The 25,878-nt window shown below is 42.2% G+C and overlaps 1 protein-coding gene across 7 annotated transcripts in view; it reads left to right on the top strand.

Moving 5' to 3' along the window:
* The window catches only part of LOC309325670 (doublecortin domain-containing protein 1-like), a 263,957-nt gene that overhangs the window by 190,545 nt on the left and 47,534 nt on the right, over positions 1-25,878 (top strand). For all 7 annotated transcript variants that reach the window (XR_014149890.1, XM_081833907.1, XM_081833906.1 and 4 more), the window contains 5 exons: positions 10,250-10,373; positions 11,673-11,854; positions 17,199-17,309; positions 18,946-19,045; positions 24,572-24,707. Coding sequence is in view for 6 of the 7 variants with exons in the window: in XM_081833907.1 (XP_081690033.1) it covers positions 10,250-10,373; positions 11,673-11,854; positions 17,199-17,309; positions 18,946-19,045; positions 24,572-24,707 (653 nt within the window). In the remaining variant the exon portion in view is untranslated. The remainder of the gene's footprint in view (positions 1-10,249; positions 10,374-11,672; positions 11,855-17,198; positions 17,310-18,945; positions 19,046-24,571; positions 24,708-25,878) is intronic.

Raw genomic sequence — 25,878 nt, 5'->3', positions numbered from 1 at the left:
CCTCGGGTTACATACGCTTCAGGTTACATACGCTTCAGGTTACAGACTCTGCTGACCCAGAAATAGTGCTTCAAGTTAAGAACTTTGTTTCAGGATGAGAACAGAAATCGTGCTCCGGCAGCGCGGCGGCAGCGGGAGGCCCCATTAGCTAAAGTGGTGCTTCAGGTTAAGAACAGTTTCAGGTTAAGTATGGACCTCCGGAACGAATTAAGTACTTAACCCGAGGTACCACTGTATTTTGTTTTCTCATTTTGCATTTTTATATTGAACTGCCCTGTGATCTTTGGATGAAGGACGGTATAATAACAAACTATCTATAATCTATCTATCTATCTATCTATCTATCTATCTATCTATCTATCTATCTATATCTATCATCTATCTATCATTCACCTTCTCCGCTAGGAAACCTTTTATTTCCTGCACCAAGACAGTATTTCTAAGTGGAATATGATTTACATTTGAATATGCTACCCAAAGGTTGGTGTGATGTTAAATGCAGATGAAAAAACTTCTGAAATTACCTTTAATGAAAGTACCTTTAATCTTCACTTATAAATTCCAGTCATAGGGAGAAACTGCAAATGAGATAGGAGACTTGTATACCTGAATGCAAATAGAGGGGCTGTGGGAGATTTTGCCTTTCCTACAGTGACTTGCTTGGATCTTGTACACTGATTGCCAGGTAATTTTGGCATGGTGCCCCTCACTACTTTACTTTGACTGTGGCTCACTGCTGGACCTGGATTACAAGTTCCTAAGTAAGTTCCTATACTTAGAAGGGCTTTAGGAACACAGGAAGCTACCTTATACCTTAAGTCAGATCATTGGTTCATTTAGCTCTGTATGGACTACACTGAATTGGCAGTAGCTCTCCAGGGTATCAGTGCTTCCTGGAGACTTTCTACATCCCAAGTATGTATTGCGTGGACAGGCGGAGTCCCCAGATCCCGAGTGGTCCCCCCGTCATGTGGAATAACGACTCTAGACAACGTGCTATGGGATTAAATTGGCCACAACTTTATTAAATTTCAAATGTGGGTAGACCTTGGCTCAGGCATTGGGCGTTCTCCCTCCCTAGTCCCCAGCCGGGGACCTAGGGAGCATCAGGGTTATCCAGTGTGTGTGTGGGGGATGGGCCGGCTCTGGAGAACATATGTTCAAGCAGAGATAGCCGCCCCCGTTACGCCGCCGCAGGGGAGAGCAATGACGACCTTTCGGCGTACGGCCAAAGCCTCCCTTCAAAAACCCCTTTAACGGGGAACCCTGGTATCGCCGCCGCAAAGAGGAAGATGGACTAAAGGATTCCGCCCAAGGCCTGATACCGCCAAAGTTGTGACGTTTTGCTACGGGAAAGGCGAAACCTGCCAATGCAGGGAAATTCCTTTCCGGCCCTTTAACAGCGACCTTATCGTAGCAGCGCCCGCATACCTGTGGAGACAGGTTAACCTGCAAAACCTATGAAAAAAAAAAAAGTTAACCTGCAAAAGAAGACATTAACTGAGGGTGGGTAGGGTGGGAGAAGCTCTGGAGCCAAGTGAGGATTAACAATTAAGATCCACCCTCTATTGTGTGGGCAGGTAATCCCTCCCCTTACCTGGCCTGGTTTCCCTGGCAACACTTCCCCCAGGTGGGATTGGACAACTCGCTGGGGTAGGCGGGGACCTCCAGGTATCCCACCTGGGGGAAGGCAAAGCCTATGCTGATGGGGCCACTCCAGATCCAGGGCTGCACGCGTCCACGCAAAAGGCGCCCCCCGTTTTAAGTGGGGAGCGGTCATTGCGTGGACAGGCGGAGTCCCCAGATCCCGAGTGGTCCCCCCGTCATGTGGAATAACGACTCTAGACAACGTGCTATGGGATTAAATTGGCCACAACTTTATTAAATTTCAAATGTGGGTAGACCTTGGCTCAGGCATTGGGCGTTCTCCCTCCCTAGTCCCCAGCCGGGGACCTAGGGATGGATCTTGTACACTGATTGCCAGGTAATTTTGGCATGGTGCCCCTCACTACTTTACTTTGACTGTGGCTCACTGCTGGACCTGGATTACAAGTTCCTAAGTAAGTTCCTATACTTAGAAGGGCTTTAGGAACACAGGAAGCTACCTTATACCTTAAGTCAGATCATTGGTTCATTTAGCTCTGTATGGACTACACTGAATTGGCAGTAGCTCTCCAGGGTATCAGTGCTTCCTGGAGACTTTCTACATCCCAAGTATGTACTATATCAGCACCGAGCCAGTATCTCTATAATCCTGTATGATGCTTTTATGAGGGGAAATGCTCTCTTTCTATCTATCTCTGCTGTACTGCCTAAAAACGTCGGGCAAACTAAAAATAAATAAATAGGTCTTCATATTTTCAGTAACATATTTTAAAACCTCTGAAGTGTTTACTTCTTTAGAAACATAGTTAAAATAACAGTTATACACCCATAAGGAAGCAATGCATCTAATATGGTGCTCAGTTTCATTATTCTTAAGAAAAGATCAGAATTGCATCCCAGTTTGGACTGCATGGGGAAGAACAGTGACTAATATTTCATTGTTTGGCTAGTCCAGTATTTCTTTAAACTGTGTGGGAAGCACCTGTCCCCGGAGGCTGTTAGCTTCACCTAATGTGCATGACATGCCTAGGTCTTCACTTCCTTATCGAGAATGGCAGAGTGACAGCAGGAGAGAGAATTTCAGATCTGCTGGACTTGTGTGTCTGCAGAATTTGTGTGTGACAAAATGCTACCCGCTTGCTTACCAAAAGAAAAAAAAAAGAATGTGGCTATTACTTTTTTCTGTTACTTTAGTATGTACTGTTACCATCTGTGAAGTAACATAAATATGTAAATTACATTAGAAGGAGAGACGGTTTTAGTTTACTCACTTTTATTTCTTAAAGTCAATCAGCCACTTGAGAGGATCTTCCTTTATGATTCTCCATGTCAAACTGCCTTTGCCTAAATATGACGAAAACTTATGTAAATGTATATAATTCCAAGACTACAGCATATAACTGCTTGGCTGTATTTGATATGTTTTAGAGACCCTGGCAATGTTTGCATAGTTTTGTATATTTGGTTGTGATTTGGTTTGGATAGACTCCACTCCACTGAAAATGTCTAATCTCTCAAGCTCAAAAAAGACCAGAGGGAAGAAAGTGAATTCCATTGGGTTCAAGATAGGGCCAAATCGAACATGCACTCACATTTCATGGAACTTTGATATGGCTTGGTGAATTGGTAGGGTGTAGAGTTTGACTAAGGCAGCCCTGTCACAGCACTGACGTTGGAAAGTTCAGGGTTGGAAAGAAGTGCCCCCATTGCCCTTGTTCATACTCAATGTTAAACCAAAACAGGTCTTATTGCAAACAACCAAGTCATGGTTTGGCTTAGCATGTCAACCACAAGTAGGACGAACCTAAACAAATAAATGAAATATCACACTAACCTCCCCACAAACAAATAAGAAGGACGCATTAAAATCTGTGGCAAAAACCAAGCTGGGAATTCTGCAAGGACAATCCTGTGCTAGGGCTTGCTTTTTAAAAATGGTTTGGGGAGGGAAAGAAGGAGCAGTGTGTGGGGTATCCCCACATGCTCGGGCATGCCAGGAGGGAGGAAGAGATCTCTATGTTGTCTATCTGCATGTGAGAGAAAGCAATGTATATATTGTGAGGGGAGGGGAGAGTTGCACTTGGACAGAGAGGGAGATATCTATGTGTGATCCATGGGGTCACAAAGAGTCGGACACGACTAAATGACTAAACAAAATGTGTGGTGTATATGTCCTGTTTGCAGGCTTCCCAAAGGCATCTATTTGACCACTGTGAGAACAGGATGCTGGACTAGACAGACCACTGGCTTGATTTTTAGGTTCTTAGGTGTTTTGTATGAGAGAGAGAAAAAGGGGGAGGTATGTATAAATGTGGTGTGGGGGGGAGGGATACATAAATGTGTGATTGTACGTATTTGAGGTGAATGAGTGGATGAGAGAGACAGGGAGATGCATGTGTGTCTATATATGTATTGTGAATGTTTGCATGGGTTCTTTGCATGTGAAAGACAGTATGGGGATGGCCCTATTGTATACCTTCCCTGATACCCTGCTGTTATTAAATAAGAAAACTATCATTATAAGTATATGGAAAAATCATTTTGGTGTGATTGCTACAAACAGGACCAGCAGGACATAGTGCTGACTTTCCTTGATAAGCCTGAGGAAGGGCAAGCAAGTGCAAGCACCAATGATTCTGCTCTTTCTAATTTTGCGCTAGGCCACACCCCAACAGCAGACATTTTTTTGCTATGCAACACATCCCACAGTAGCCATTTTGTGACAGGGACTGGCACCAGACTTAATTTTTAAAGTCTTTGAAACTCAAATTAATAAACATCATTTATAAAATGTTAAACAATTCCATTTTTATTGTGTTTTTATTTTTATTATAATTATAATTAAAAGGTCATCATAAACTCAACAGAGAATGACAGACCCTCCAAGTGTCCTTATTTTCCAGGGACATTCCTGATTTAGAGAAGCCATCCCAGTTTGATCCTGGAATGTCCCGCTTTTTCTTAGGATGTCTCTATTTTCATTGGATGCTGTAATGAGATAAGGGGCTGCTTGTGCGTAAGCGCTAAGACTCTCACAGTTTTGTAGTTAGTTTCAAAACTCTCCCTCTCCGCGGAGCCATCAGTGCATGGCTGCCTTAATCGCTGGCAGAATCCGTCAGTGGGCGTTTCCTGAATTTCTTCCAACATAAGAGTTCCTTGACAGAAAGTCTCCTCCTTGATTCCCTGCGTGACAGCTTTCTGCGCAGAGTAGGCGTTCCAAGGGGAGGTCCTGAGCTCTCACCACTGGCCTCGCTTGAAGCGTCTCTGAGCCTAACCTCCGACGCTGTCTCCTCCTCCCCTCCTTCTTCAGCGGTGACTCTCCCTCTCCCCCTGCTGGTACCTTCCTCAGCATCTGAGGGTCTCCCAGCATCCGAGAGCCTCTCCAGCCCCCTGAGCTCCGATGGCAGTTCCCTGACAGATGCATGTTGGAGGGTATGGAGTTATCCAATCCCTGACCTGTCTGAAGACAATCTGGTATAGGGAAGTTTTTTCATGTTTCATGTTTCATTATGTTTTTATATATGCTGAAAGCTGCCCAGAGTGGCTGGGGCAACCCAGTAAGATGTCTATAAATATTAAAATTACCATTATGGAATGGGACGTCCCTATTTTCATCAGATAAATGTTGGAGCGTATGAAATGAAGGAGAGGGCACAGGAATATGGAGAGCAGGGTAGGAGAAACATTTTACAGGTTCTCAAGATGTAAGTATCATCACCAATTTTTTTACAATTTTTTTTACTGAGTTTTAGTAGTGCTACACATTGTTGCTAAAAGATAGTTCACAGAGGAAATGCCTATGCAGTGGAGATACAGTCTGTTGTAGCAGCTTTTAAAAAAATCTAACAGAGGTCTGGTATAGTGCTGGTAAGAGGGGCAGGATTCAAAGAACTGAAGAGAGGAAGGGGGCAGGTCCTGCTTTGATAATGGTAGCCTATTTCTACCAAAGATAAATAATGCAAATGGGCCACAATATTCTTGAAGAAAATGTATGAGAGAAACACTATTTGTCCTTGTCAGTAATAGTATGCAAATCTGCTATTTCCCCCCCTACCTGTTTATTAGAAGCATGCTGATTTGGGCTGGTGTTCACCAAGGTAATTATTACGTAGAATATCATGCTCAGATTACATATTGCACTTCATTTTATTTCATTATGAGATTTAAGACAATGTAATTGTTACTTGATAGAAGACAGAAAAGGTCAGCTTTAATTTTAAGTTTTAAAAAAGCTGCATTCCTTTAACTCTTTTGTATCTTGTTTGTTGAATTCAATCTACAAACCACAACTCCTTTCAAAAATGGGAAGAGAAAATAGTACTTTAGAAACATAGAAACCTGCCTTCTACTTTGGTATTGTCTACACTGACTGGAAGCAGCCCTCCAGGGCTTCAGCAGAGGTTTCTCCCAATACTACCCGCTGAACATTCTGAGACCTTCTGCATGCAAAGCTTGTACTGAAACACAGGCCTTCCCTTGTTTGAATGTTTTGACAAAAGGAGGGGAAAAAATGTCTTCACTAAGGCATTATACACTGAGATTTGCTTTGAAGCATCATGGCAATTGAACCCAAGTGTGGAAGGGTGTTTGTTTCATGCTGCCAAGTTGGCAGAAAGGACAAAGAACCTGCTCAGGGGTTACAACAGAAGCTGGAGGTGCTGAAGAAAGGGCCAAATGACACAAGACACAAGTCCCCACCTTGTGTCACCTGTTTCTGTGTTGTAGCTCTGAACAACTTGCCCCAAACCCTAGCTGCCCGTGCACAAGACTGCATTGTGACATCCTCCTGTTTCTTGAACCGCTACCTGTTTTCCTACCTACACTCATCATCGCGCAATGGGTCAGTGTGTCTGGCTGTTAACCAGAAGGTTGGTGGTTTGAGTCCACTCAGGGATGGTTGTAGACAGGATTCCTGCATTGCAGAGTGTTGGACAAGATGACGCTCAGGTTCCCTTCCAACCCTACAATCCTATGTTTCTGTGCCAAGCTGCCTTTCCTCTGAAACTTTTCCTACCTAACACAGTTGTCTAGACTGCCTGCTGTTTAATTGTTCTTCAGCTTGAAGATAACATAGATTGCCACCCTGTTTCTTTCCTCTCAGTTTTCAGTCAGGGTCAGTTCCATCATTTCTGCTACTTAAGAGAGGACAGTTGTATTTTGGGCATTGGGTGGCTGTGGGCCCTTTTCCCACTCCTAGCTGAACCCTTAGCAAGTGGGAGGGAGGACTACTAAGCTTTGTGGGTAAGGTTTTGCAAGATTAGAAAATTCAGGAGAAATGGATTTTCACAGCTATGGAGTTATATGTCCCATGAAGCAATATTGAGAAGACCACAATATTTCTGCTGTCCCTTCCATATCATTTGTAAGTTGTTCTCCGATATATAACATCATTTTCCAGGGACAGTGCCTGGCCAAGAGCAACCCACAGTTGAGGCTGCAGAATCTCAGAATATATACATTCCAGTCAGTGAGTGATTAACCTCCTTCCCAATGACTGAAGGGTAATTGCTCACTTCATGCAACAATATTGTAAAATAAAAATATGTTATTAGATCGGAAGGGTGGCCTGCAATCTATACTGGGTCCTTCTGTGATTTCCACACTTCCTGGATGGACAAATTGCTTCTGATTTTTGTAGAATTCTTTAATGCGATTGAGTAGTCTGCCTTTTGCTAACCTGCTTTGTGGCCCAGCTGTGACATATACATTATGGGCAGGCCATAGCAAACCAACACCTTAGTTTCCATTACATTAAAAATACAGTTAAAAGCAGAAATAAATGTACTCTAATATAGCTCTAATTGTCATGATTTGAAATATTGCAATCCTTCAGGATCTTAGTAAATTTAGCCTTTCTTTGCTTTTCTGATAACGTTATAATTATTCAGCAGGGACTTATATTTTAGTATAATAATTTCTACTCATGAGCTAGCAGCCCTTAATGCTCATGAAAGTTTAGGGCAGTTTCATAGTGAATGCCATTTGTGGCCCCATTTTTGCATAATTGCGTAGACTGCCGCAAACAATTAAGTGGAAATAGAAATAAGGCAGCACTCCTATGCAAACTGTCCTGAGAGCAAGACCCACTGAACACAGTGGGACTTACTGTTAAGTACATGCATGGGATTGTACTATAATTAGAATGCCCCCCCCCCAATTTACTTACGAAGTTCAGCAGTATACAATAAGCACTGAGATTTGTCCATATTGAGTCAGAAGTGGTAAAATGTTGGGTAATATTTATTTATTTAAAATCAAATATATATCCCACTTTACTGCACCAGGGAGATCAGAGCAGTCAGTGATACACTGCAAAATATAAACAAGGAATAGAAAACAGTCAAAATCACAGCAGTCCAGATAACTTCAGATGAAACTATATAGCTAGTGTTTCCTTTGCTTCTTTATAATCACAGAGAGTCATAGCATACCTATTGATTATGGGGTTAAAAAGTATGTCACTTTGTTTTTAGCCTTGCCTTGTCCTTTGCACGCATGCTTGAAAAAGAGAGATTTGACAGCTATCTGGGGCACAAGGAGTTCTATTTTACTTCTTCGTGAGACATCTGGGGGGGAAAGCAATTATGTTAGGGCTGTCTGAAATAAAAAAAGAAATAAAATAACATTAAGTAGAATTAAATGTGATGCAGCTTTTCAAAAGAAATGCCTCTCAACTGTACTTCCACGAATCGCTGTTTCCACCTAGTGGCTGCAAACGAGAAATGTTGGGTTTCAATTACAGATGCTATTGGAAAACACAGGCAGAAACCGAAAGAGAAGAGAATGTGCCACTAAGGGCAGATTTCATTTTAGGCACTTATACAGTCATTATATTGTTACCTATGCCAATGCAGCTCACAGATTGTCAGCTTTTCATTTATAAAACACAGTTTTCAGGGGGCTTGAACTTAGTTATTAAAACTCATACTGTGTTGAAGCCTGGCAGCTTAATCGCTCTTTCAGGAAAAGCCGTGTGGTGCGCACTGCAAATGTTCATCAACAATAGTGCCCAAGACCTAGCAGAATTCCCACAAGTCTCCTGATGTGCAACTGGATCCCCAAGAGTCTTTTGTTCAACAGGATGGCAGTGACCCCCCCCTCCCTTCCCACAGTTCTATAAGCAAAGAAAATAGTTGTCTTTATCTTTAAAATCAAAGGAACTAAATCACCAAGAGTTTTCTAGCTAGGCAGTGTGCGTTGCACTGACACCTGCCATGGATGGGGGGTGGAAGAGAGCCAGCACTTTAAAATCAAGATGCTATATACTGAGCCTCTGCTTTGTGTAGGTGCTTCTATTTCTGTGTCACTATAAAGCACAGACAAGGTTATTCCCTGTAGTTTCCTCCCACCACACCTCTTTATTAAGAGACAGGCAGAGAAGAGGATAGGGCTGCATTGTTGGGTATGAAGTGTGTGTGTGTGTGTGTGTGTGTGTGTGTGTGTGTGTGTGTTTTTCAACGCCCTTCTTTTTGGGAGGGCAGAGGGGAAATTAGTCCTTTGGGGATTAATTGAAGAGGAGTTAATTGGAGTGTGATCTGAGAGGTAATGAATTGATGGTAAACTAATTCAAGGAGAATCAATTTGCAATGCTCTGGCTTGGAAATTAAATTGTTTTGTTTGTGAAAAGTGCTTTGCATTACAGCAGCGAATCCAATACCAAAAGAGTGGTTGGGTCTCATACCCCACCTCTGCCTTGTATTCAGTCTGTGACTTAGGGCAAGTCACTTGTCTCCATGTGATGGTGGCCAGTGATATGCCTCAAGAAAGCTGATAAGGACATGAAAGCAACAGCATTCCTCTCATTTGGCAGAGAGAGAGGAGGAGGAATGCTCTGTGTGTGTGTGTGTGTGTGTGTGTGTAGCTGCTTGATCAAGAGAAATGAGAAATGGCACTAAGTATGGTCATATCTCACACTTTGCTGCCATGCTGCCCATCTCTAAAATCAGTACATTTTCAGGAATCCTTCTACCTGCTTCATTCCTTGATCATATAATTCAAACAAGACAACTTCAAGCAATGTGCTGTGAAGGTGGCTTTTTTAAAAAAAACACGAACCTGTTTTATTTATTTATTTGTATAACAAACTAGGATTTTGGGGAAGTGAAACTGAATGCTGATAATAGGTATGCCTTCCAGCAGCATAGAGAAACAACAGGAGGAACAGGGAGCAAAGGAACCCAAGACTTCCTTCAGTTTCATTCCAGCTCGTTCATAGTTATGGACCAAATGGAGCTGGACTGGGATTTCATGTATCCTGCCTTTCTGAATCAAAAGAAGCAACTAGCAATAAAATCCAAATCCATTGTAAAAGACTAAAATTGAAAAACAATCAAATCAGTATCTATTAAATTAACTAAGCAGGAGTAATGAAGATGAAAGCCAGCAGAGGGAGGAAAAAAACCAACCAACAGAGCAGCCAAGTGCATATATATATATATATATATATATATATATATATATATATCTCAGGCTCAAACATGGACATTATGACATCAACTTGGGAATGTCCTAGATCTAAGAGAATCCAATCAAAGGAGCTACAATTTAGCTGCTCAAGAATTGCTCCCAGTCAGAAATGTATTTGTTAAGAAGACAATTGCTGATACTTCAGATAAGAAAATAGACTCCTTTTGTTCTGTTACAGGTGGGCCATTAAACATGGAGGAACAAGTAAGCCTGGTCAGTGGAAACAGTCAAAAGTGGACAATCCTTTGTGGAATAAGTTGACCTATATGTGGCCTGTGCTTCCAAATGGAGAACTAAACCAGGTAATTTGGTAAAGTGCAGCCCACACATGTGCAGATATGTGCACAGCTATTTGAGTACACTTAAAAGGCATATCTTTATGCTTACATTTAAAATATACACTCGCAGATGCACACTAATAGTGTGAAAAACATTTACTATGTTCATTGCATATTAGAAATGACGTATATAATTACTAAGATCACAATCCAGAGAGTTTTACTAGGCATGAATTTGATCATTCCTCACACCTAACCCTCTCCTTTCTCCTCCCCAGCAAACTCTTATTTTTCTGATTGTCCAGAATATACGCACCATTGTGCGCAATTCTTTTCATTAAATTCACTTTAACAGAGGCCAAGTGTCATTTTGCTGATTTCTCTGCTTAGTTCCATATGTCAGGAAACCAATCCTAAAAGATTTCTTTTGCTACTAATTTGTTACATACATTCATGGTCTGATGTAAATGTTTATGGTCAGCACATGCACAGTATTTTTTCTTGTTCTCAACCGAGTAAACTGTCTAAGCAAATTTGAATGTACAAAAAACATTCCCTTCTAAATATTAAGGTTGCAGTGCATGTAGGATTGTCTAATCAAGCCAGTGCAATGGGCAGAGCAATTCTCTTGTGCCCAATCACACAGTAGTGGCTATAGGCTCTCAGTAGCCTGACCTATGCCCCACCCATCTCTTTTTTCCCCTTTTGAGGTAAATAATGCTGGATTGATTGATTTCCACTGGCTTGGGCACCCTTCCACCAGAGCAGGGGCTGGGAGAATGTGCTGTATCCTAACTCAAAAGAAACGCCATGGTGCATCTGCAAGCACAGCCAGATGCTGCAACAAAACATGTTTGTCCCATATCCGTCTCTACAGTCACAGCAGGCCCTGTAACCTTCCAACAGTTTGACTTTACCCCCTAAGAAACACTCCTCCACTGTCTCCCAAGACAGATAGATGCCAACAACCAGCCAAATGGATTCAGGATTTGGATTGTACCATAAGACAGTTTAGGGTGAAGATTTCCTTCCGTGTTCCATAAAATGATCCTCTATGATATAACTGATCCTTCAGTTCTCTACTCCCTATCTCAATCCTTCAACCTTTGGTTGAAGACTAGCTTATATACTTTAAAATTAAACTAAACAGCCTCCAGCAAACCCTTATTCTCATAGTGTCAGTCCACTCCCTAGCCCTGCAATATGGAGATCCTGAATTGGCATACATACTGTATGTGTGAAGTTATTTGGTCACTCTTAGCTGTTATTTGTATCGTTGTAATTCTTATAAATGGAATAAATGCTTTGTTTATGTTTTGAAAGGCTTTTGACTGGCCCATTGAAGGCTTGCTGATTCCAAACAGCCCTCCCTTGAAGAAACCTACTAGTAAGAAGTCAGACAGCTATATGCCTCTGAGGCTCAGGGTTCTGAAAAATGGAGAACAGGACAAAAGCAAAGCCATCTTTGTTCTTGGACCTGACTGTACAACTGTGGCTAAAAAACAGTAAGAAAACGATAGTTAATTTTCATAATCTAATGAGCACAGTAAAGTTTTTGTAATTTGTAATTTCTAAATCTTTTACTGCTTTCAACTTTATACTTGAAAAGTTGCCAACCTCCAGAAGTAGCCATCTATTTTACTTTGTGGTGGTAAAGAAAACTCACTCTGAACACTGACTTGGCTCTCTGTGGTTACATTTCAAAGTGTATGAAGCCACTGGGCTGGCCATGCACATGTGAATGTTATCTCCACCTGGAGACTGTCTATGAGGCCATCATAAAAATTCTGGCACTTTTTTAACAGCTGCAGTTGTGCAGATTTTGGCAGCCACGTGACCACTACAGCTAGTATGTTATCACAGCAAGCTTGCAAGCTCACTACTTGATACCATGGATGAGCTCATAGGGCCCACCCACCTGTTTCTTTGGAGATGCTATGGAATTGTCATATAGGAGGATGCTGTTGAGATCTTCTGTGGCTCCTGGTGAGTGAGTGATTGCTGGAAAGAGAGGAGAGAGTCTAAGCACCTGACTCCCTATTGCTTACCCACTCCCTTTTTTATCCACTAGCAAGTCAGTTGGGTTTTTATTTTATTTCCCCCATCTAGTTGGGAAGAGCAAGCTTGATTTTTAATGTCTGGAGTTGTCCTGCTCATTGGCTAATTGCCAGCCCCTTCCACAATCAAAGAAGAGCAGTTTCTGTCGACAGGACAGCCCCTTTGGGTGACCCTGGAGGAACACACCAAAGGGAGTTGTCCCATTGGAGGCAGACTGGAGGTGAGGGTGCCACCCTTTTTACTCCTCCTCGGAGCATTGTTTGCATTGTATTGCTATATGAGACTTAGATGTGCTGTTTGGCCTTACATAGGAGACCATTGGGACCCTGGGAGTTGGCATTCCTTGGGTGGGAGGAAGTGACATTTTATGTTTGCAGTGTACCAGCCGGAAGATGGGATGGAGAATGCTTGTGAAAGAGGTTCAGCTGGAGATTAATTGCTGGGAGGTGCCCTTATAGTGTGTACTGGCAATAATAGGTCTGTGACTGGGTTCTTTGTTTACCTGAGCACCTGTGACCATCTTCCCAGTGAGTGGATTTCAGGCAGAAGGTGCCTGGCAAGAAGAGATCTTGAAGGGGACACAGTAGCACAGGCTATCTCTATGATTGAGGGGAGGAACAGGCACAGCTGAAGGAGGGTGCTTACATCCTGTCCCCCTCACCAAGCCCCAATCTGTGCTTGATACACTGGGTGTTTTACCTCTGTGCCTAAAGGTCTGGTGGTGATATTGTTAAATTATAATCCATGATTTAGTTGTGAATGAGCAGGCAGACCTGGGTGAGGGAGCAAGGAGAGCCAGACCTAACCCATCTCTGCCCAACTGAGTATTGGGTGCAATGCCAAGCCAGACTGGAGGGGTGGGTTGAGGGAGTTGCTGTGGTCCACAGGAGTTCACGCTCCATCACCGGGAAATCTCTCCTTGGAAGAGAACGTGAGGGTCTAAATCTGGCTCTAGGACAAAGAGACAAGCTAGGGATGCTGTTGGTGTACTATTCGCTCTGCTGCTCAACAGCCGCCTCAGCCAAGCTGGCCAAATGATCTCCAAACATGGTATTAGAAGAACCCAGGACAGTTGTGCCGGGCGATTTCAGCATCTACACTGAAGATGCCTTGGGTCCAGTTCAGGCCTCTGTAGCAACCATGCGACTGTCTCAGGTGGCCATCAGCCTGACACACACACAGCAAGGCATACACAGAACTTGGACTTTGCTTCAAATGGGAAGAGAGGAGCAATCTGGAAGTAGGTAGGGTGTATATTATCCTCTTGCCATGGTCCTGCCACTTTAATAATGTAACCCTTTTAATGACTACGTCATATAGTTTTAAATGTTTTTATATTGTTGTATATCACTCTAATGTTTTGTGTAAGGGCATAATATACATACATACATACATACATACATACATACATACATTTATACATAAATGCATCACCAGGATTACTGAAGAAACTTGTCTACAGTTGCTCTGATCAAGTAGGGAAGATCTGAGTGTTGAATCACAATCTTACACGTTACTTGTATCCTTATTGGATATGTACCCATATTAGCAACAGGTTGCTGTCTGCCTACATCACACTGGAATAAGAATGGAGTGTGTACAACCCAACAGATGGGGGTTAAGACCACCATATACTTAAAGCACATTTTCCTCCCTCATAATCCTGGGAAATGCAATTTGCCCCTTATGACGTTCCCATTCCTAGCACCCTTAGGCAAACTACACTTTTCATTTTGGCAAGGGACAAGATGAGTTTTAAATGTCTGGCATGCATTAAGGCTGGATGTGCACTAGGTAATCCAATTCTTGTGGTAATGATGGGGATGTGCCTTCCAGTAGGTCTTGCAATGGTAACATGCTAATGGTAGCACATTTTTCTGTTTTCAATATGTAAAAAAATGGAAGGAAGACAACTGGAGACAGCCTGAAGTATATAAATTACAGCAATAATTTAGAATCATGTCCCTAGCAGATTACAAGGTTGTAAAGAACTTTTATGGATACATAGCTTGCCTTTCTGCACAATAATTCCCACAGAGTTTTACTTGAAGCTGTTTCCATGTTTGTTGGATGCAACATATCTGTGAATATAAATTATATCTATTTGGATAAACCGCTTGGAAACAGTGAACATTATCCTTGGAAAGAGCAGATTTTGTATGTTCATTTTATATAACAGCACTTTGAATATTCATATAGCAGTGAAAAGCTTTGATGTAAAGAATAAGTTAAATACATCGTTTCTCACATTGTTAGCAGAGATGTCACCTTTTGACCTTTCTTTTAAGGTTTTTAGAACATCTGATACTTTTTGATAATGGTTTAATATTGCTTTTTCAGATTGATTAAATACACTTCATACATCACTGAACAATGAGTAGCATTCAGATCGGCTGTCCACTGAGCTGCCTGCAAAAATGATAAAGTTAAAAAAATAATCTTCAAAGTAAAGTCAAGCCTGAAATTGAAATCTTTGACGCATACATCTCATAATTAGTTCTCCCTCTGCCAGATCTAAAATGTGAATATGCTGTTCTTAAAATTGTTCAGATCTTTTTACAGAGAAATTTAATGAATGGTATCAGCTTTTTAAAAAGTTCTTCCTCTAGATCTGAAGTTCCTCAAACCAAACTAGCTTTTATGAAGTTGTTGAATTTCCAATTTAGGTAATTTAAGAGAGTTGGGGTTGGGGTGTGGGTTGTGATCCCCGTGGCTGATGCAACAAAGAGCTGGAATTAATACAGGTATGTGCCTGATGCCAGAATGAGGCCATAATCAGACTTTAGGAACTTAGCCCCACTGTAGGTGCAGTCGCAGTCAAGTATAGGTTAACGCTGATGTTGTTGCTGCCACTTCTCCACTGTTTGTCAGTTTGATCTCATGTTGGAAGGAGAGAATTGGGACAGAAAGCTTTTCTGATCCCTGTTCCACTGGAGCCTGTTTCAGAGGTGTAGGACATAGGATATAAATTCCATATAGCTTGATGTAAAAGTGATATACCGTATTTTTCTCCCCATAGGACGCACCGGCCCATAGGACGCACCTAGTTTTTTTGGGGGGGGGGGAAATAAAGGGGAAAAAATATTTTCCCCCCAGGCTCGGGGCTGGGGCTGGGGCTGGGGCTGGGGCTGGGGCTGAGGCTGGGGCTGGGGCTGGGGCTGGGGAAGCCCGAGCTTCCCCCGACCCCAGCCCCCAGAACAGGCAGCTCTCCGCAAGCCTTGGGAGACCGGCGCGACTTCACGCCGGGCTCCCATGGCTTGTGGATATCTGTCTGAAGCCCAAACCAGGTCGGGGAACAGCGGGATGGCGGCGCTCCACCTCCCCGCTGTTCCCCGAGCTTGTGGGGCTGGCGGCGGGGAGAAGCGCACAAGCCTAGGGAGCCCGACGGGAACTCCTGCGGGCTCCGAAGGCTTGCGGAGAGCTTCCTGAAGCCTGGAGAGCAAGAGGGGTCGGTGCGCACCGACCTCTCTCGCTCTCCAGGCTTCAGCGAAAGCCTGCATTCGCCCCATAGGACGCACACACATTTCCCCTTCATTTTTGGAGGGGGGAAAGTCCATCCTATAGGGCGAAAAATATGGTACATATTGCATTTATTTCATGTAAGCACAGTAGGATCCCAAGAAAAGCTTCGGGCATACTCAGTGTCTTTAGACATGCCTAGTGGGGTGTTGTATTTCCTTTCAACAACTGACCTTCATAACATATCATGAAGTGTTTTGAAAGTTCTTTTTTTTCAAAAGCAGATTGCCAAATGGCATGGAGAACAACTGTCCCATTGACCATGAAGGGTGAGATGTGCGGTTCTATGGATTCCAGCTATTGATATAGATGTATATGCAATCATTTCAAACGAAAGCAAATATGCAATCATTGTGTATACATTTTGCAGATGGCTTTGGTGGTGGTGGTGGTAGGATATCTATTCAGGCAGCAAGTGTTAGTGAAGTTTTTTGTTAACTGGGAAACATTGTTGTTTTGCTGTAGTCCATGGTGGTAGATGCAGCAGTTCTTTCTAATTGGTGCTACCATTTTCCATCCCCAAATGTTACTGGAATGGTGGTGTGTCAAGTGAGCAAGGGTGGCGATGGCAGCCAAGCTATTAGCTGTGAAGAAGGGCTCTTGCTTTTGCTGCTAGCTCTGCTATCACAGCTGGTGGTAAAAAAAGGCAGGGGAATTGGTGTTTGCCACTGGGGTGAGCAAACCCTGGAAAACCAATTTCAAAAGGTTTTCCCCACACCGACTCCAAATAGGGTGCTAAATTTTGGAGGGCATTTCATTTCAACCTTGTGTAGTTTCTGCACATTTCCTTTATGAAAATGTAGAAAATTTACACATATGAAGTAGGTTAGGAAGGATTCAGGTACTTTAAGAAGTACAAATAAACGTATATATGTGGTGCTGTGTATTTCCGCCATGTGAAAGGGAAAATAACTCGTAGCATTGTAGCATCAGTGTTTCTTATAATGATCAAGCTAGTGTCGTGGCTGTGAACATTGATGCCACGAGGAATAAGATGTGGAGTGAAGAGTGAATATTTTGTTTGTTTGTTTGTTTGTTTGTTTGTTTAATTAATTTCTATCCTATCCTTCCTTTCCTTCCCAAAGGAGCAGAGGATGGCAAACATCAAAAGGTTGAAACAGCACAGATTTGCCTTGTCTGCTGAGATTGTGTAGCTGTGTTTCATGTTTTTTCAGACTTGCACTGCAAACTACAAAGCAGGATGTTTTTACTCTCTTGGAAGTTCTTTTGGTTAGAAAAATCATTCAAACAACATGCTTTACTTTCCTCTAGAAAAGTTGACCCAGGAAGGAAACAGAAAGTGAAGAGACTCCCAAAGGCACACGGTGATGCTGATTCAGAAAAGAAAATACACCAAAAAGAATTCCAGCATTTTCTGGAACAGTAAGTAAACCCACATCACAATCTTTATTTCCCCCCAATTTAGATAAGTAAACACTCGAGTGCTAAGGCACATAGCCAACTCAATTCTCTCTAGATGTTGTTGGGCTCCAGGTCAGCAGGGCTGGTGATTTCTTTATTTATTAGTATAGCTGTATATCAGGAATATGCAGCCCTCCCAAGGTGGTTCACATCCTAAAGGGAATTAAATACGATATCGAATACATAGTCTATAGTAAAACTGGTATCACAAACCACATCACATACAACATTAAACATGGTTAGCAAAGGCAGGCTGCCAGCCTCATAACTTGTTTAACCAAAGGCCTGAGTAAACAGATGCATTTAAACTGGTGCAAGAAACCTGTCAGGGTCAGCGACAGCCAGATCTGTTAGGAAAGGACACTCCAAAATTGTGGTGATGCTATTGAGAATGTCCTGGATATGGCAGTTGTAGGCTAGCAATATCTGGCACTAGGTTGGCTGCTGATCTGTCAAGGCTAGGAGTGGAGAGTGACACAGTTGCCTATACTGTATAGGCTATCCAGGCTTGTAACTCTCCAACCGTTTGACTTCATCCCAAAGGCCCACTCCTCCATTGTCTCCAGAGACAGATGGATGCCAACAACGGTAGCTTATAACTTTTTCAGTGCACATGACACATTTAGAGAGGCGTGTTTTGTAGGCAAAGGGGCTTGAAAGGCATTCATGCTTCCCTTCAGGAGAGCCAGTGTGGTGTAGTGGTTAAGAGCGGTAGTCTCGTAATCTGGGAAACCGGGTTCGCGTCTCCGCTCCTCCACATGCAGCTGCTGGGTGACCTTGGGCCAGTCATACTTCTCTGAAGTCTCTCAGCCCCACTCACCTCACAGAGTGTTTGTTGTGGGGGAGGAAGGGAAAGGGGATTGTTAGCCACTTTGAGACTCCTTAAAGGGAGTGAAAGGCGGGATATCAAATCCAAACTCCTCCTCTTCTTCTTCTTCTTCTTCTTCTTCTTCTTCTTCTTCTTCTTCTTCATATTGAAACTTTCTTTCATTGCTGTGAAATTGTTCACTCACCTTATACCTTCCCTTGCCAGGTTCCTAATTATTGCCCTTTTTTATTTGTTAATTAGCTGTCCCCTTGACCATATCAGCTCACAATAAAATAACCATACAAAACTCAGACAGTAATATTTGCCATAAAATACCACCCTCAAACGCAACCATTGGGTTTTAAAAGCAGGAATTATAAAGCAAGGAATCTAGTGCTCACCAATAAAACTGGTACATCAGCCTGGTGTGGCTGTGGAAGAGCACTCACTGTCTTTGTCATTCTGCAGAGATGCTGTGCTGCCATTCTGTACAGCTGAGGAATCACCAGTCTTGAAATTGCTCCCTGTAGACAGGATTAGTTATTTCCAAACCTGGAACCATTTTCGCTTTACTTCATAAATACTCCCCTGTGATGCTTGGACTTATGACTCCTAAGCCATCAACAGGATAAACTACACTTCAGGTTACAGCAGTGCTGGGTTAATTGATATTTCTAATGAAGAGTACAGTTGCCCTGTTTGTAATGTGCCACTTCAATCCCTTCAAGTGTTGAAAACTTAATGCAAACAGAGCCATATACTGTATACACATTCTCCTTATTTAAAAAGGTGCACCATGGCATTGAATTTGCCTTTTGCTGCCAGAAGACTGTTCACTGAAAAGGGGGTCGAAATCTGTCTTTTGGAAGACTTGGAGAGAGATCAGCTGGTAAGAAAAAAATGAAAATGAAATCAGAGGCATTAGTACTTCTTCAGAAAGCATTGTTCCTATAAAATGAGCAGATAATGATGAATCACATCCTACTCATATCGTTCCAAACACTGCTTGAAGCTATGGTTGTGTTATGCCCCATGAATATTGCAATTAGTGATAGGAGAAAAAAAAAATACCCTTTTGGCATTGAGTTAAACCCAAAGAAAGAACTCTTGCAATGGGAAAGCAGACTTTGGAAACAAAGTTTGAAGTCTGGAAAATGAAAGAGAATATAAAATTGAAAATGGGCTTAATTTGTGTTTGGCATTTTGCTCAGGATACAAGGCAAAAGAAATAACTGAGAATCCTGACTTCTCTGGGATAATAAGGGTGGGATCTAGAGTAATTTAGGATCATTCCCTCCAGCTCGTCAGGAGGGGTTCCCAGAGCAGACTGGGCAGACGGAACTGGAAAGAGCAGCAAATCCTTCCTTAAAAGCTAAATTGTTAACTGACCATCAGTGAAACAAACAATGCCAACCCTGGGAAAAAGAAATCCGTTGAGACTACATAAACCAACAGCACTTCAATCTTGCGAACCTTTGTATACTTTACATATGACTTGTTGTCTAGCAGAAAGAACCAAAGAACACCTTATTTACTCCCCCCAGACCAGGACATGTGTGGCAAGAAACTCTTGTTTTGTCTGCGAGAGCAAGGAAGACAGTCTACTGTGATATAGAAAAGCAGTAGCCTAGTGAATGGGTTCTCAGGTATATAGGGTGTTCTACCAATGAATAACTCTCTGCAGCCAACTCTCTCCAGCAGTGGCGTAGTGTGGGTTGTCAGCACCCGGGGCAAGGCAAGTAATTTGCGCCCCCTAACCCTGAGTGAGCCAGGTAGGGGCAGAGAGCTGCGAGTGCGAGCGCCCCCCCCCCCATGTTGCGCCCGGTGCGGCCGGCCCGCCCTGCACCCCCAACGCTACGCCACTGCTCTCCAGCCAAAGGCCACATCAGCTGAGGCAAGGATGTTCACTTTTAACTGTGTGCGAAAGTATGCACCAACACCCAAGTAGCTGCTGTACAGATTTCTTCAAGAAGCACCCTACCCGCAATGGTTGCAGAAACCTCTGCACTGCTTACTGATTAAGCTGTGGAGCACCCTCTAGTGCAGGGGTTGTCAACCTGGTCTCTACCACCCACTACTGGGTGTTTCAGGATTCTAGGTGGGTAGTATGGCACAAGCTGAATCTTCCTTCTATCGAGCACTGGTGGACGGTAAGGAAATTTTACCATCAAGAAAGATTCATTAGTGGGTGGTAGGTATAAAAAGGTTGACCACCCCTGCTCTAGTGGAACCTTCGCCCTTTAGCCAGGGTCAACCTAGTCACCTTTTTCTCTAATAAAGTCTTTGGGAAAGAAACAAAGAGAGCCTCTAGCACACAAAAATGCATTGTATTAGGGGAAGTGGCTTGCAGAAATGTGTATATTTGTCAGAACTGCATACAAAAAGGTGTTTAATGAGGAGAAATTCACATTAAAATACTGGTTTTTCATGGTGGGTTTTTAAAATAGCAAATCGCTGCAGAAATGTAAACTGAATTTAAGATGGTAAAAATGAGAAACTGACAGATTTGTTCATCACGACTCCTGAGCTCTATGAAAAAACAATTTTGGGAAGCCACACTGTGAGCTGGTAGTATATATAGTTCGTTAATAAGGACTTTAAATACCCTCCTTACTTTCCCCAGAATAGGACATGCATGGCAAGAAAAATCCTATTTTCTCCCTTCTGGTAAAGTGGGATAATATCTAATCACATGTCCAGATGAACAAAAAGTGCTTCTTGTCTTCAACAGACATTTATTTCAACACTGAAGGCAAAAGAGCTACTTGCCATTTTAGTGAACTATTGACAATGCTAAAAGTGTGGCTCATTTTATTTTAATATTTATTGAGTCACTATTTCCTTTTTATCCTAGAGATTGGTGTTTAAATTTTATTATGTAATAAAAGAACCATATTATACTTCCCAAGTTCAGCAATATTCATTGGGTATAAACTTTAAAGAAGCTGAGGAGAATTAATTACTAATTTTCTATGTGATCTATTTCTCTGATTTTGTTGCCAAGTATGGTGGTTTTAAAGGGCCTTAATTATTTAGCTTCATTTTTTTTAGTAAAAAAATAGTATTTAAATATGAACCATTTTTATTCAAATACAAAATTCCATTTTTCTTTGTTACATTTGCATTGCACTTTGCTAAAGGTATAAAATTGTTGCTATTGTTTTCTCCTGAAGCTTTCCTTTGTACTCTGCTGACTGCAGATGCTCCAGCCTCAGGTATTTGCAACAGGAACTCCTGGAATGTTTTGGCTTATAGTACTGTAAGTCCAATGCAGAAACTGAGAAATATCTGGAATTTTGTTCAGAGTGTAAGCTCAGCTGAAGATTTCACAATACGATTGATTGATTGATTGATTGATTGATTGATTTTGGTTGCTGTTTAGTTTCCATAGTAATAGTTGTATTTTTTTATTATTATTTTAAAGAGATTTTATTTAAGAAATTCATATTCCATTTTTTAAAAGTCCTTCGCAAAGCAGCCTACAAAATGTTTAATATACAAATCTGGCTCATAAAGCATTTTTAAAATAATAATAAAAAAATCAAAGTACCAGGGCACTTTCGTTTTGACATGGTTCACATGGAATGCTATGCTGAACCATTTGTTGTTGTTGTTTTTTAGTCATTTAGTCGTGTCTGACTTTCATGACCCTATGGACCAGAGCACGCCAGTCACATTTGTCTTCCACTGCCTCCCGCAGCTTGGTCAAACTCATGTTAGTAGCTTTAAGAACACTGTCCAACCATCTTGTCTTCTGTCGTCCCCTTCTTCTTGTGCCCTCAATCTTTCCCAGCATCAGGGTCTTTTCCAGGGAGTCTTCTCTTCTCATGAGGTGGCCAAAGTATTGGAACCTCAGCTTCAGGATCTGTCCTTCCAGTGAGCACTCAGGGCTGATTTCTTTCAGAATGGATAGGTTTGATCTTCTTGCAGACCATGGGACTCTCAAGAGTCTCCTCCATAATTCAAAAGCATCAATTCTTCAGCGATGGTCCAGCTTTCTTCCATACATCACTGGTCCAGCTCTCACTTCCATACATCACTACTGGGAAACATCACATACTGTTTAAGCCTGCCTTATAGAATTTTAAGCATAACCTTGCTAGCGTGTGAAACGAGTTCAATTGTGCGGTAGTTGGAGCATTCTTTGGCACTGCCTTTCTTTGAGACTGGGATGTAGACTGATCTTCTCCAATCCTCTGGCCACTGCTGAGTTTTCCAAACTTGCTGGCATATTGAGTGTAGCACCTTAACAGCATCATCATTTAAAATTTTAAGTAGTTCAGCTGGAATACCATCACTTCCACTGGCCTTGTTATTAGTAATGCTTTCTATGGCCCATTTGACTTTACTCTCCAGGATGTTGGGCTCAAGGTCAGCAACCACACTACCTGGGGTGTACGAGACATCCATATCTTTCTGGTATAATTCCTCTGTGTATTCTTGCCACCTCTTCTTGATGTCTTCTGCTTCTGTTAGGTCGTTACTACTTTTGTCCTTTATTATGGTAATCTTTGTATGAAAAGTTACTTTCATATCTCCAATTTTCTTGAACAGACCTCTGGTTTTCCCCATTCTATTGTTTTCCTCTATTTCTTTGCATTGCTTGTTTAAGAAGGCCCTCTTGTCTCTCCTTGCTATTTTTCGGAAATCTGCATTCAATTTCCTATATCTTTCACTATCTCCCTCACATTTTGCTTGCCTTCTCTCCCCCACTATTTGTAAGGCCTCACTGGACAGCCACTTTGCTTTCTTGCATTTCCTTTTCATTGGGATGGTTTTCGTTGCTGCCTCCTGTATAATGTTACGAGTCTCCATCCATAGTTCTTCAGGCACTCTGTCCACCAAATCTAAATCCTTAAACATGTTCCTCACTTCCACTGTGTATTCATAAGGGATTTGATTTAGATTGTGTCTTGCTGGCCCAGTGGTTTTTCCTACTTTCTTCAGTTTAAGCTGGAATTTTGCTATAAGAAGCTGATGATCTGAGTCACAGTCAGCTCCAGGTCTTGTTTTTGCTGACTGTATAGAGCTTCTCCATCTTTGGCTGCAGAGAATATAATCAATCTGATTTCGATGCTGCCCATCTGGTGATGTCCATGTGTAGAGTCATCTCTTGTGTTGTTGGAAAAGAGTGTTTGTGATGACCAGCTTGCTCTCTTGATAGAACTCTGTTAGCCTTTGCCCTGCTTCGTTTTGAACTCCAAGGCCAAACTTGCCAGTTGTTCCTTTTATCTCTTGACTCCCTACTTTAGCATTCCAATCCCCTATAATGAGAAGAACATCCTTTTTGGTGTCATTTCTAGAAGTGCTGTAAGTCTTCATAGAATTGGTCAATTTCAGTTTCTTCAGCACCAGTAGTTGGTGCATAAACTTGGATTACTGTGATGTTAAAAGATCTGCCTTGGATTTGTATCAAGATCATTTTATCATTTTTGAGATTGCATCCCAGTACAGCTTTCACCACTCTTTTGCTGACTATGAGGGCCACTCCATTTCCTTTACAGGATTCTTGCCCACAGTAGTAGATATGATGGTCATCCGAACTGAATTCGCCCATTCCTGTCCATTTTAGTTCACTGACGCCCAGGATGTCAATATTTATTCTTGCCATCTCATTTTTGACCACATCCAGCTTACCCAGGTTCATGGTTCTTACATTCCAGGTTCCTATGCAATATTTTTCTTTACAGCATTGGACTTTCCTTTCGCTTCCAGGCATATCAGCAACTGAGCGACCTTTTGGCTTTGGCCCAGCCGCTTCATCAGCTCTGAATCTACTTGTACTTGTCCTCCGCTCCTCCTCAGTAGCATGTTGGATGCCTTCCGACCTGAGGGGCTCATCTTACAGCATCATAACCTTTATATGCCTGTTGTCTTTGTCCATGGAGTTTTCTTGGCAGGGATACTAGAGTGGCTTGCCAGTTCCTGCTCCAGGTGGATCACGATTGCGGCTGCTTTCTTCTTCCCATCCTCCTGCTGCTGTGAGCAAAGCCATGGTTTGCTATCATCCAAACCCAGGCTTGTGGTTTGTCTTGCTCCAGATAAACCACAACCTGTAACAAAGGTTTACAGCTTGTGATTTGTGCTTCAAACTCTCACTGAGATCCAGCACTAAAGGCCTTCTGGTGGTTCCCATACTGTGCGAAATGAAGCTACAGGGAACCAGGCAGAGGGTCTTCTTGGTAGTGGCACCCGCCCTGTGGAATGCCCTCCCATCAGATGTTAAGGAGTAATTCTGTAACATTTAGGAAATATCTGAAGGCAGCCCTGTATGGGGAAGCTTTTTAAGGTTTAATGTTTGACTATGTTTTTGTGTGTGCTGGAGGCCACCCAGAGTGTCTGGGGCAGCCTAGTCAGATGAATGGGGTACAAATAATTATTATTATAACAATAAATTATTATTATTTTGGAACAGATTTATGTTTCCTGTGGAGAGCAATGGATTAATCCATACTGGACTATGACTCAGCAGAAGAAACGTCTCCAGCTTTGTAATTTAGCATCTGATATAACTGCTATTCGTGCCTACTGTGCCATGCGAAACACAACAAGTGAGCAGATTGCTGTCAATGCTATTTTTGCAAAATGTACACTTAATATATGTGAATAAAAATAATTTGTGGATAAATTTTTATTAGTTTTCAATTACATTCCAATAGCCTCATTATAACATTGCCAATTTATAATACAGTTATTCATGCCAATCATTCAAATACCAAATTATATAATTTAATTAAAGTGGGCCCCCATGTGCTAGTTTTGATGGCTTTCTGATTTTCTTTATTTCTGTGTTCCAAAATCTTATTATTTTCCATTACATTCCAGTCACACATCTTCAACCCTGCTATTCTTGGTAGCTGAGTAGGGAGGGGAGCAGACCATTTGGCTTAATCCTTGCACCAGCTCCAAGCTGGTGCAGCTATAGGGTCCAGATCAGGCCTGTGAGATCAGCTTGAGAACCAGAGGATCTGGGAATGCCTCAGCGCTGCTGTCTCCCACCTTTGGAAAAACTTTCCTCTGGATTCTGCTGATGGAGATAGCACCTGTAGGCCTCCTGCTCACCTGCACATTCAGTGGGCAGAAGGGGAATGTTTGTTCCAACAGAGTGATGCTTGTGTTAGCAGTGGGAGGTCAGCTCAGCCAGCAGAGCTAATTAGAGATATGGCTCAGCACAATCCAATCCCTGGAAAAAGTTTGAGGTGGTGGTGTTTGATTGCTCTGTTAGTTAAGTTTAAATTTGCAATATTGAACCCAATGGCTCTCAGAAGTGCTTAACGTTGGCTGGAAGAGTCCCACTGTGGTTATTTCGTAACCACATTTTTAAAATTTACTGTTATGTTACTGTTCCCAAAACAATGTTCTACCTGACAGTAGAACAATTCCCCCTTTAGGTTCAGTCCAGCTTGTATATGATAGAACATAACTACAAAGTTCCAGTTTGGAAACTGTCATGAAGTATGTAATATCAGCTGTATTCTGAAGATGGCATAGCTGATGCCGTTCTTACAGCTAGTGCTTCTGAATGGAGGGACTAAAATTACAAAGGGCAGAGCATAGTGCCTTTGTCCTATATGCCAGGCATAGATTGCTGAATTGGTTTGGAGAATTCAACCACGTTTGCAGCATAATAACAAAAAGAAATAGGAGTGCATATGGAGGTAAAGCATTGTGTTTAGTCGTTCTTTGCTGAAGAGACTATGCTGGAAATCTGTCTTCATGGGC

The sequence above is a fragment of the Podarcis erhardii genome (assembly GCF_964252035.2).
Source record: "Podarcis erhardii genome assembly, chromosome: 1".
In the NCBI taxonomy this organism is placed as follows: Eukaryota; Metazoa; Chordata; class Lepidosauria; order Squamata; family Lacertidae; genus Podarcis; species Podarcis erhardii.
Note: the sequence above shows the minus strand (reverse complement) of the source record. Positions and strands in the feature narration are given on the sequence as shown.